Source organism: Muscardinus avellanarius, assembly GCF_963383645.1.
Source record: "Muscardinus avellanarius genome assembly, chromosome: 18".
Classification (NCBI taxonomy): Eukaryota; Metazoa; Chordata; class Mammalia; order Rodentia; family Gliridae; genus Muscardinus; species Muscardinus avellanarius.
Genome location: NC_137804.1, coordinates 41,130,306 through 41,141,849, shown reverse-complemented (window position 1 = coordinate 41,141,849; position 11,544 = coordinate 41,130,306). Strand labels below are relative to the sequence as shown.

The window sequence follows — 11,544 nt, the reverse complement described above, 5'->3', positions numbered from 1 at the left end:
CCCGGGCCGGGGCTCCGCAGGTGCAGTGGGGGCCTGGCCTCTGCGTCCCCAGTCGGGTCGAGTTCTGGGCCCCGGTCTCCGCCCGCAGCCCGGCACCTGCGCCCCCTCCCCAGGGGCAGGCGCCAGGGCCGGTGGTTCCCCTGGGGCGGCCCCGGGGAAGCTTGGGGGCGGACGCACCTGCTGGCTGTGGGGAGGCAGGCAGGGGGACCTCATGGCTGGCGCCCACTCCCCCGCTGCGCCCACCCTGCTGGGTGGAGCTGGACCCCGAGAGGATCCAGTCCTGCCCAGGGCACCAGGCTGAGGGCTCGGACCTGCGCAGTAGACCCCAGATTATCTTTTTTTTTTTTTTTTCAGTACTGGGGATAAACCCAGGGGCATTCCACCTCCGAGCTACACCCCCAGCCCTATTTTTTATTCCTTATTTTGACATAGGGTCTCACTGAGTTGCGAAGGGCCTAAGTAGCTGAGGCTGTCCAAGAACGGAGATCCTCCTGTCTCAGCCTCCCGAATGTGTGGTTACAAGCGCGCGCCACCGCGCCCGGCTGTTTTTGTTTATTTATTTATTGGTTCTCGAGGTTGAACCCAAGATATTCTACCTCTGAGCGACCCCCCCCAGCCCTTTTTATTATGAAACCGGGTCTCACTAAGTTGCTGAGGCTGGCCTCAAACCTGAGATCCTCCTGTCTCAGCCTCCCAAGTACTGGGATTTATGGCATGCACAAAACCACCAGGTTTTTTTTTCTTTTCTTTTTTTTTATAGAACCCGTCTCCACAGGCCAGACAAGCGCTAACCACTGAACTGCACCCCCGCCCCAAATTCCATTGTTGGGTTTTATTTAGTTTTGCTTTGGTGCTGGGGATTGGACTGAGGGACATTCTACCACTGAGGTACACTCTCAGTCTTATTTTTTTTAATGTTGAAATAGGGTTGCACGACATTGCTGAGGGCCTTGCTAAGTTCTGGAGGCTGGCCTCAAACTAGCAATCCTCCGGTCTCAGCCCTTCCAGTCCTGGGATTCTAGGAGTGTGCCACCACACCTGGCTCCATGTGTGTCTGCGTGTGTGCGCACGCACGTGTGTGGTCCTGAGATTGAACCCAGGGGCGTTCTACCTCTGAGCTACACCTCCAGCCCGATTTTATCTTAAAACGGGGTCCTGCTAGGTTGAGGAGTGTCTCGCTATTTGCTAAGGCTGGCCTTGAACCTGGCATCCTCCTGTCTCAGCCTCCCAAGTACTAGGGTTAGAGGCGTTGCTACTGCGCCTGCTCATTTTAAAATTTCTCTGAAAGGGGTCGCTTCTTCCCGGTCCGGCTCCCCCCAGGCCCGCAGTCCCACCTTGCGGGCCCCCACTCGCTAAGCCTTGGCCCCCTGGCCCCGCAGCCCGCGCTCCCGGCGTTGCCCGCACTGGGGAGCAGGCGCTCCTCGGCGGCCTGTGCCAGGCTGGCCGGCCGTGGTACTCGGTGCAGAGCAGACCGCGTTTGCTGACTGACCGCCTGAGTGAATCAGGGGGTGAAGGGCGTCGTGCTCTGGGCTGAAGCGTGGTGAAGGGGGTGAGGGCGGCCCTGGCTCTGGCTGCCCCCAAAGTCCTCTCTGGGGGCCCAGGCGCCTGGCTGGAGGAGAGCCCGGCGGGTGCCCACGGCAAGGAACAGGTCAGCGCAGAGGTCACCCCCCCACGCCACTGGCACCGCGTGATGTCGCAAGGTCCCGGATGACGGTGGGGCCCGCAAGCCCCTCAGGCGGGACTGAGCCCCATCTGTTACTGCTGCCTGGGGTCATGTGACGTAGTCTGGAGACACAGACGTGAAGGGAAGAGTCTGGGGTGAATCCTGGGATGTTTCCTGAGAACGAATCTCCTCCTCTTCCTCTTCCCGTGGCTGGGATGCAGGCACGATGGCGGAGCACAAGCAGCCACCTTGGACCATAAGGCAGACCCACGAGGGATCGGCCAGCAAGAAACCATAGCCCTGAAGAGGTGGTGCCAGTGCTGCGGCCGCCCTGGGTCCTCTCCAGAGAAAGGGCTGAGCCTCCATCTTGTTACCGCAACAGTAACGCCTGCGTGCGACGTGCGTGCAGGCCCCAGGGTTTACTTCTTCTTTCAACTGGCACTGCTGTGCACCAGGCCCGGAGTCAAGAACCGAGGATGGAAAATTGCAAAACAGAACCAGGCCGCGGTGGGGGCCACCAGCCGGGTCACAATACACAGCCAGGTGTCAGGCAGTAAGCGGAGAATTGGGCCCTGAGGGGAGAGGGTGCTAGGGCCCTGGGGGTGGGGGGCAAGAAAGGACACGCACCTCCCTAAAGCAACAGCTGGAGGGGGGAGGAGGAGGGGCGTGCCCAGGGCGCCGCCCGCACTGCCCCCTTCCTGACCCTCCCCTCCCAGCCACCAAGGACCAGGTGTCCAGGAAACTTCACTTTCTGTGGTTTTGGCTTTGTGCCCGCCCTGGGTGGCCGCCTCCACCCGTTTGGCCTGTGGGGGCTTCCTCAGGGCGCCCTCCCCCGGGCCCCTGCAGGCCGAGCCCCCCAGTGCCCTGGGCGAGGCAGGGGCACGCTGCAGCCTGAGCGCCAGAGCCCAGGCGGTGAACCGAGAAGGAATGGCACCGCCCAGGACAGCCCGGCCTGACCCCGGGCCACACAGGAGGCCACCTGGCACAGGGTCTTAAGGCTGTTGTGATGAGATGGCCCCGGGCTGGGGGTGCTCCAAAATCCAGCCGCAGCTGTGCTTTCAAGAACCCAAGGAGCCAGGCCCGGTGGGTGGCCCACCCCTGTAATCCAAGGACTTGGGAGGCTGAGACGGAAGATCACAGGTTCAAGGCCCCTCTCAGTGAGTTAGTGAGGCCCTCAACAACCTACCAAGGCCCTGTTTCAAAACAAATGATACGAAGGACTGGGGGTGGAACCTGGAGGTAGACCGCCCCTGGGTTCAATTCCCAGTACCAAAGAGTAAAGTATAAACATAAAAAGGGCTGAGGGTAGCCGGGCGCGGCAGCGCACGCTGTCATCCTCGCACTTGGGAGGCTGGGACGCAGGTTCTCAGCCAGCCTCAGCACTTAGTGAGGCTCTAAGCAGCTCAGTGAAACTGTTTCCATATAAAAAATAAAACAGGTAGGGGGTGTAGCCCAGAGATAGAAGGTCCATGGGTTCCACCCCCAGTACCACACACTCACACACACAGAGGTCACGGGAGGGCGGAAGGAGAGGGGCTGACACGTCCGAGCCAATGGACGCCACAGACGGAGGGAGCTGCCCCCCGAGGCCTGGAGAAAGATCTGGAAGGAATTCTCCCCCACCCTCCAGAGAATCAGCCCTGTCCACACCCTGACTCCGGATTTCTGACCTCTACCTCTAGGCCCAAGTAAATTTCTTTTCTTTTCTTTTTTTGGTACTGGGGATTGAACCCAGGGGATTTCTACCTCTGAGCTACACCCGCAGCCCGGTTTTATTTTTTAGTTTGGAAACCAGTGGAGGAAGTATCCACTGCGCTAAAGCTGACCCTTATTTTTTAGTTTGAAATAGGGTCGAAGTTATAGAGAGCCAGCCGGGCGTGGAGGCGCACGCTGGTAATCCCCGTGTTTGGGAGGCGGCGACAGGAGGATCGCGCAGGTTCGAAGCCAGCCTCGGCTACTTAGTGAGGCTCTCGGCAACTTGGTAAGACTGTTTCCAAATAAAAGGTAAAATAGGTCTGGGAGTGTAGCCCCAGTACCACAAGAAAAAAGAAAAAAAGTGACGGAGAGCCTCGCGAAATTGCTGAGACTGTCAGCTTAGGATGGACCTGCGGTCCCCCAGCTCAGCCTCCCGGGCTCACGAGCATGCGCCAACTCAATGTGGCTACATTCCCATGATCTGAAGCGGCCCAGTTTGTGTCTCTCTGGCCACAAGGAGAAATGGGGCCTTGGCGCGGGCGCTGGGGGAGCGTGTCTCCGCCCCTCGGGGACAGGCCAGGTCCCGGGGCTATGAAGAACCAGGAGCCGGGGGACTTGTGCACGTTCGCTTTAATACCTAGGTGGCCCCAGGCCGCCCCCAGGCAGAGCTGGAGGCCCCGGGGCGCCCGCAGCACCAGAGGCTTTCCCAGGCGAGCCTGGGTGGGTGGGCAGGCCTGGCCCTGGCCCGGAGGCCCTGGCCCCGTGTGGTCCCGGCAGTGGCGTCCCTCCGCGGCTACAGTGTGGAATGCTTCTCGAAGGGCACGGTCAGGAGCCGCGCGGCCGCCTCGTCCAGGAACCAGCAGAGCTTCCCGGTGTGCGGCTGGACCAGCGCGGCCGGGAGCGGGCTGGCCTCCTTGTCCTCCAAGATGCGCTGCGCGGAGGGGACGGGAGGCCGCGCTCAGGTGGGAGGCCGCCGCCCGGCGTCCCGACCCCGCGCAGGCCCAGCCGCTCCTGATCTGGGATCTTCCCAGGCTCGGGAAAACCGCATCATAATGAGGCGTCCTGCAGGCAGCCCCAAGACCCAGCATGGGGTGCCCGCTGTTTGAGGGGCGCCTTCTCCTCAAAGCCGGAGGGACATTTTCTGTGTTACCATTTTGTGTACGGCACAGTTTCCCGGTGTGGGACCGTCCGCTTGGGAACGTCATGTTGGTGCTCAAGACGTTTGGGGTCTCGAGGCACTTCAGAGGATCAGGGATGCTCGCCGCGTACCCTCCGAACGACTCCGCCCTTCTCGGCTGCCCTGGCTTCAGACAGTCTGTAGGGCCCGGCTGTGCTCCCCTCGTCATCTGTAGCTGTTCAACCCTAAGGCCAGCTTTGACTTCTTTCTTTTTTATCTTCACTTTTGCAGACCGTCCGGTCTCTGTTGCTATTACCTGGCTCTGCTACCTTAACCTCCATCTGGATACAGATGGATCTCACTACGGTCCAATAAAACTGTATTTATGAGGCAGACGTGGTGGCAAACGCATATGATCCCAGTACTTGGGAGGCTGGGACGAGAGGACTGCAGAGAGTCGCTCAGGGCCTCACTTAGTAGCTGAGGCCGTCCGTGAACCGCGATCCTCCTGTCTCAGCCTCCCGAATGCTGGGATTACAAGCGTGCGCCACCACGCCTGGCCTTATTCTTTCTTTCTTTCTTTTTTCCCCCGGTACTGGGGATGGAACCCAGGGGCATTCTACCTCCGAGCTATACTCTCAGCCCTGATTTTTAGTCTTTTCAGTTTCTGAAACAGGGTCTCACTGAGTTGTGAAGAGCCTTACTAAGTAGCTAGGGCTGGCTGAGAACCTGCGATCCTCCTGTCTCAGCCTCCTAAGTCCTGGGATCACGAGCGTGCACCACCACACCTAGCCTATTAAATTTTTTTTTTTTTTTTGCGGGTCTGGGGATGGAACCCAGGGGTATTCTACCTCCTAGCTATAGCCCCTGCCCTATTTTTTATTTTTTATTTTGAAACGGGGCCTCACTAAGTAGCTGAGGCCGTCTGTGAACCGCGATCCTCCGGTCTCGGCCTCCCGAATGCTGGGATCACGAGCGTGCCCACCACGCCTGGCTAATAATTTTTAAATGCACTGCAGTACTATAAATTTACCTGAGTACTACAGCTTTGGGCTGTACCATTTTCATTCATACTTGTTAATTCCTAATTTGCCTGTAATTGCAGCTTCGATTTCCCCACTGACTCAGAATCGCTGGGTTATCTTCAGCCCTGACACGTCTAACACACCGTGTCTGGGGCCACACTCTGCCCCGGGGGCCCACACCCCTCCTGGGGTCCCTGGCCGTTACCTTCACAACGGTGGCCTTGCCTTCTCCAGTGGCCACGAAGATGACCGTGCGCGCGGCGTTCAGCACGGGCAGGGTGAGTGTCACCCGCTGTGGTGGCGGCTTTGGGGAGTCACTGATGGGGGCCACGATCTTCTCTCGCTCCTGGGGAAGAGAGGCCGGCGGTAAGGAAAGAGGACAATGCCATTTTTTTTTTTTTTTTTTTTTTGCGGTATTGAGGATGGCTACACCCTCAGCCCCCCCCCCCTTTTTTTTTTTTTTTGGTGGTGCTGGGGGTGGAACCCAGGGGCTTTCTACCTCCAGGCTACACTCCCAGACCTTTTTTATATTTTATTTGGAAACAGGGTCTCGCTAAGTTGCTGAGAGCCTCACTCAGTAGCTGAGGCTGGCTTCGAACTTGTGCGATCCTCCCGTCTCAGCCTCCCAAGCGCGGGGATTACAGGTGTGCGCCACCACGCCCGGCAACCCTCAGCCCTATTTTTTATTCTTTATCTTGAAACAGGGTCTCAGTGGGTTGCAGAGGCCTCACTAAGTAGCTGAGGCTGGCCGCATGATCCTCCTGTCTCAGCCTCCCGAGTGCTGGGATCACGAGCGTGCGCCACCACGCCCGGCTACAATAGCACTTGTTTGTGTTGAGTATTTCTGTACATCAGGCCTGGTCCAGCCATTTTCCCGCCCATCCTTTCAAGCCCATGGCGGGTTGTTTAAGGTCCCTGTCCTTTTTGCTGGCACCATGCTGGGGGCTGAATTCAGGGCCCTGTGCACACTAGGCAAGTGGCCAACCACCGAGTCCCAGCCCAGCCCAAGGTGGACGATCTGGGGCTTCGCGAGGGCGTGCATGTGGGTGGAGGCTGCCGTGAACCCATTCTGGGCACACTGCCCCCCGCTGCAGGCAGCCCTCCCTCTGAAGCCCCAGACGGCGGCGCGGGGATGCACGCCAGCAGGTCTGGGTCCTCTCACCTGCAGGAGGGGGTGTCCTGGAAAGAGGGAGCAAGTGTGGCCATCAGGGCCCACCCCTAGGATCAGAAGGTCGAAAACTGGGATGGAGTCTCCTTGGAAAGCCTGGAAGCAGGGGGAAGACAGCTCAGAGAGAGGCCAAGGGCTCCCGGGGCCCCCGAGTCTAAGAAAAAGAAACAGGGACACACAGGGGCTTCTGCGCCCTCACGGTTAACCGACAAGAACGGGGGGACGCACAGACTTTCTTCTTCTCCTTATTCCCTGAACAGTTCAGCACAGCTGTGGACACAGCACGTCCACGGCACCAGATCCCCAGATCATGAGGAGACGACTTCCAGGCGATGGAGGGCTGCAGAGGCTCCACGCAGACACAACGCACTTTACACCAGCGCGTGACCACCGCGGGGCCTGCTCCCCACGTCCTGCCCATACGGAGGGACGGTTAGAGCCCCAACAGCCAACACCCCTCACCCGGCTTCTGAGGGATGGACTACATTCTCTGAGGCTCCATCTTATACCCGCCCGCCTGGCCCAGGTCTGAGATACGACTGTGTCACAGACACGTAGGGACCTGGACCTGCCCCGTCGGAGACCAGGTGACCCTCGCGCTCCCCAGGTGGGCTCTTCAAAGGGGTCTGCCAGGCACTCTCGGCCACCTCGGCCGGCTCCGTCTCCCCAGGCCGCTCCCGGGACCCACCTGCCTCAGCTTCTTGGCGTAATCCTCGGCCGCCTCCTCCACGGGCAGCTCGGGGTTCACGGTGAGCACCTGACTGTCCGGGATGGACAGTTTGGAGAGCAGATGCGCCTGTGGCAGACAGAGGGACGAGAGGCAGAGGGTGTCACTGCCTGGCCCTGCAAACAGTGCCGTCACCGCACTCCTCAATGGCTGGGGAGACTGCGTGCGGCACAGGGAGGTCAGTCACGCCGGGCGTGGTGGCGCACGCTTGTCATCCCCGCGCTTGGGAGGCTGAGACAGGAGGATCGCACAGGTTCAAAGCCAGCCTCAGCTACTTAGTGAGGCTCTCAGCAATTTAGTGAGACCCTGTTTCCAAATAAAATATAAAATAGGTCTGGGAGTATAGCCCGGAGGTAGAAGGTCTCTGTGTTCCACCCCTAGTGCCACCAAAATAAATAAATAAACAAACAAATAAATAAATAAATAAATAGAGGTCAGTCACGGCCCAGCCAAGACTCCTGAGCTATGGGCGACACTGCGTCTCGGGGCAGAGGATCCCAGGACATTGTTTTTGAAATAAGGTCTCACGACATTGTTGAGAGCCTTGCTAAGTTGCCAAGGCTGTCTCAAACCCACGATCCTCCTGTCTCAGCCTCACAAGTACTGGGATTAAAAGTGTGTGCCACCACGCCCGGCTACCCAGCCCTATTTTTTATTCTTTATATTGAAACAGGGTCTCACTAAGTTGCTGAGAGCCTCACTAAGTAGCTGAGGCTGGCTTCAAACCTGCGCGATCCTTCTGTCTCAGCCTCCCAAGTGCTGGGATTACAAGCGTGCGCCACCACGCCTGGCCAAAGCCCGCTTTTTTTGTGTGTGTGGGGGTCTGGGGATGAAACCCAGAGGCGTTTGACCTCCAAGCTACACCCCCTGCCTTGTTTTTTATTCTTTATTTTGAAACAGGGTCTCACTGAGTTGCAGAGGGCCTCGCTAAGTAGCTGAGGCTGTCCGCGAACCGTGATCCTCCGGCCACAGCCTCCCAAATGCGGGGATTACAAGCGTGCGCCACCACGCCTGGCTCAAAGCCCGCCTTTTAATGAAGCTCTTGGGAAAATGAGTGAAAAGGAGGACACTGTGAGCCATTGTGAGCCTCTTGTCCACCACAAGACAAGCATTCCTTGCTGCCTGTAAAGTTGGACTGCGCAGGCTCAGAACCTGGCTCTTTTGCTCACTAGGCGACGGGGTTAGCGCTCCGCCGGCCTGTTTCCCCACCTGTGAAGGGAGTGTCATACCAGCCTCTGACTACACTGTGGGTACGCATGAGATGATACCTTTTTTTTTTTCTTTTGGCAATGAGGATTCAACCCAAGGGCTTTCTACCCCTAAGTCACACCCCTTCCTTGCCCTATTTTATTTTTATTTTGAAACGGGGTCTTGCTAGGTTGCTGTGTCTCACTACTTGCTGAGGCCGTCCTCGAACCTGCGATCCTCCCGTCTCAGCCTCCCAAGTACTGGAATGAGAGATATGCGCCACCACGCTCAGCTGAGATGACAGTTGGTAAGTCCTCTGTAACCCGGGTCTCATCATGAAGAAACCGAAGTCAGCTCCAGGTGTCGCGCAGAGCACAGGTGGCCTGGCTCAGCCAGTCTGAGGCTCCGGGACCCGCCGCCCTCCCACCTCCCCCTAGGTACACCGAGAGGCATCGGAGCTGACCCGAGACTCCTCCAAGCCTCAGTCTCCCTGCGTGTGAAGCAGGGAAGTTCCCGATCCCATTCGAGCTTGGAGCCCCACGCCGAGCGCTGGAGGCCATTAGTGTAGCAAGCTGCCTGGAGACCAGGGGGAACTAGTCCAGGTTAAGGGTGGGTAAACTGAGGCCCGGCTGCATAGGGTTCACATGCTGCGCGGGTGCAGACGGGCCTCGAGGGGCAAAGGGTTATTCTGTGTTTCTTAACGGCCTTTGGCCATGCAGGCCACCCAGGTGGACGGAGAGGCCTGTGTAACCAGCTGGAACCTCAGGACAGGGGCAGCGGCTTCCCAGCCCCGCAGTCAGCGCCCGGGGCCGGGTGAGGCCTCCCGGGACCGAGGGGCGTGGCCCCGGTGGTGGGCGTGGTCGGGCGGTGGGCGTGGCGTCCCGGCGTGACCACCCAGGGCCCCGCAGCCTGGCAGTGGGCGTGGCCCTCCTCGCGTGACCCCCGGCGGCCCCCGTAGCTCTCACCCGGTAGAGGCCGTACGTGCTCTCGGCGTGATCGAAGGGCACGAGGCGCTCGTCGCAGAAGCCCAGGGTCCAGCGCGCGAGGCTGGCGGGCCCGGCGGGCGCGGCGGCGGCAGGCAGGTCGCGGGACAGCATGGAGACCAGGCTGCCGCCCGACAGGCCGAGCGCAAAGCGAGCGCGGGCTCCTTCCAGGCAGCACGCGGCCCGCTGCGCCACTAGCTGCGCTAGCGACGCGCCCAGCTCCTGCGGGCTGGAGAAGACCGAGATGAGGCCCGGCGCGGGCGCGGCCATGGCGACGGCGGGGAGGCGGCTGCGCTCCCGGGGAGCTCCACTGCGCATGCGCGGGCTGGCCCTCGCCACCCTGCGCAGACATGCGCACTCCCGCCGGTGAAGCCGGGACGGGAAAGGGCGGATGGGGCCGGCCTGCGCGTTGAACCTTTGCCCGCGGTGCCCTGAGCGTTCCCCTGGGCCAGGGATTCTACCCTTCTCAGCCTCAAGGTGGCAGAGGGCGCCCAATAAAGGAACCCAGAAGGGGTACGTGGTGTGGAGCTAGCGAGAGATGGGGGAAGATTTTGTAGGAAAAGGTGCATGTGGGTGGGCTTTGAAATTTCTGCTTTTTTTTTTTTTTTTTAGGCCGAACCCAGGGGCATTCTACCTCTGAGATATACCTCCAGCTCTATTTTATTTTTTATTTTGAAACAGCGTCTCGCTAGCTTGCCGAGCGTCTCACCAAGTTGCTGAGGCCGTCCTCAAACCTTTGATCTTCCTGTTTCAGCCTCCCTAGTACCGGGATTCCAGGGGTGCACCACCACGCCTAGCATCCACATCTTTTAACATTTATCTTGTTTGCTGTTTGTTGTCTCTCAATTAAAATAAAAGGTCCTAGCTGGACATCATGGCTTCTTGCTTGTAATGCCAGTATTCGGGAGGCTGAGACTGAAGGGTTGCAGGTTCGAGGCCAGCCTCAGCAACTAAGTGAGACCCTGTTTTTTACTACTACTACTACTACTACTACTACTACTACTACTACTAAAGGACCGAGCATATAACACAGGTAGATTATTCCTGGGGTCAGTCTCCAGTCCCCAAAGTAAATAAGTAATAAAATATAAGCCCCATTAGGAGGAGGATTTTTGTTCACTGGTGGCTCATAGTAGGAGCTGAAAACGTTACTGTTGAATTGCGTTAGAAAGCGCTGTCTGGGAGCTGCTCTGCCCCTCTCGGGACTAAAAAGCCTCCCGCCTGGCTTTTGTGGGAAGGAGCTTGCAGACGGGTGAGAGGACAGACACACACAGATTGGAAGAGGGTAAAGGCATGAGTGGGGGGCGGGGCTGCCTCTTTGGGTGAGACAGTTCAGAGGGAGTTGAGCTTTATAGGGAATACCCAGGCATTAATAATATAAGTACAAGACTTACGCACCGAAGACTGTTCAGGTTTTGCTGAAAAGTAAAAGTAACCCTAAAAACTGGAAAGGCATCCCATGTTCATGGATTAGAAGATGCAATATTAAGGTGGCAGTGCTCAGCCAGGCATGGTGGCACACACCTGTAATCCCAGTACTGGGAGGCTGAGACAGGAGGAAATGACGTTTGAGAAGAGCCTCGGCAATTTAGTGAGAGCCTTGGACACTTAGATCCTGTTTCAAATCAAAAGGGTTGGGGTGTAGCATGCCCCTGGGTTCAATCCCCATATCCAAAAAAAAAAAAAAAAGTCTTACTATGGTGTTTAGAGATGGGCCTTTGGGAAATGATTTTAGCGCGTCATTAGGGAGGAACTCCACAACTGAGTCCTGGTGGCTTTATACAGAGAGAGACACACAGAGGGAACCATGTGCTTGTGCCGTGAACAGGGCCCTGGCCAGAACTGGCACAATACTGTTCATTCAGTCTTCAAAACTCTTCCATTTATTATTTATTTATTTATTTATTTATTGTGGGTCTGGGGATGGGACCCAGGGGCATTTGACCTCCGAGCCACACCCCCTGCCCTATTTTATTTT

General features: G+C 58.0%; 1 protein-coding gene across 1 annotated transcript; it reads right to left on the bottom strand.

Annotated features, from left to right (window-relative positions):
- Nucleotides 1-4,151: 4,151 nt before the first annotated feature.
- Nucleotides 4,152-9,860, bottom strand: PGLS (6-phosphogluconolactonase; the record flags this gene model as incomplete). Its single annotated transcript, XM_080715844.1, has 5 exons — nt 9,549-9,860; nt 7,357-7,464; nt 6,663-6,764; nt 5,706-5,846; nt 4,152-4,289 (listed from the first exon to the last, which is right to left on the bottom strand). The coding sequence occupies exons 1-5, from the start codon at nt 9,834-9,836 to the stop codon at nt 4,152-4,154; spliced, it is 777 nt and encodes a 258-aa protein (XP_080571970.1). The 5' UTR covers nt 9,837-9,860.
- Between the last annotated feature and the right edge of the window lie 1,684 nt (nt 9,861-11,544).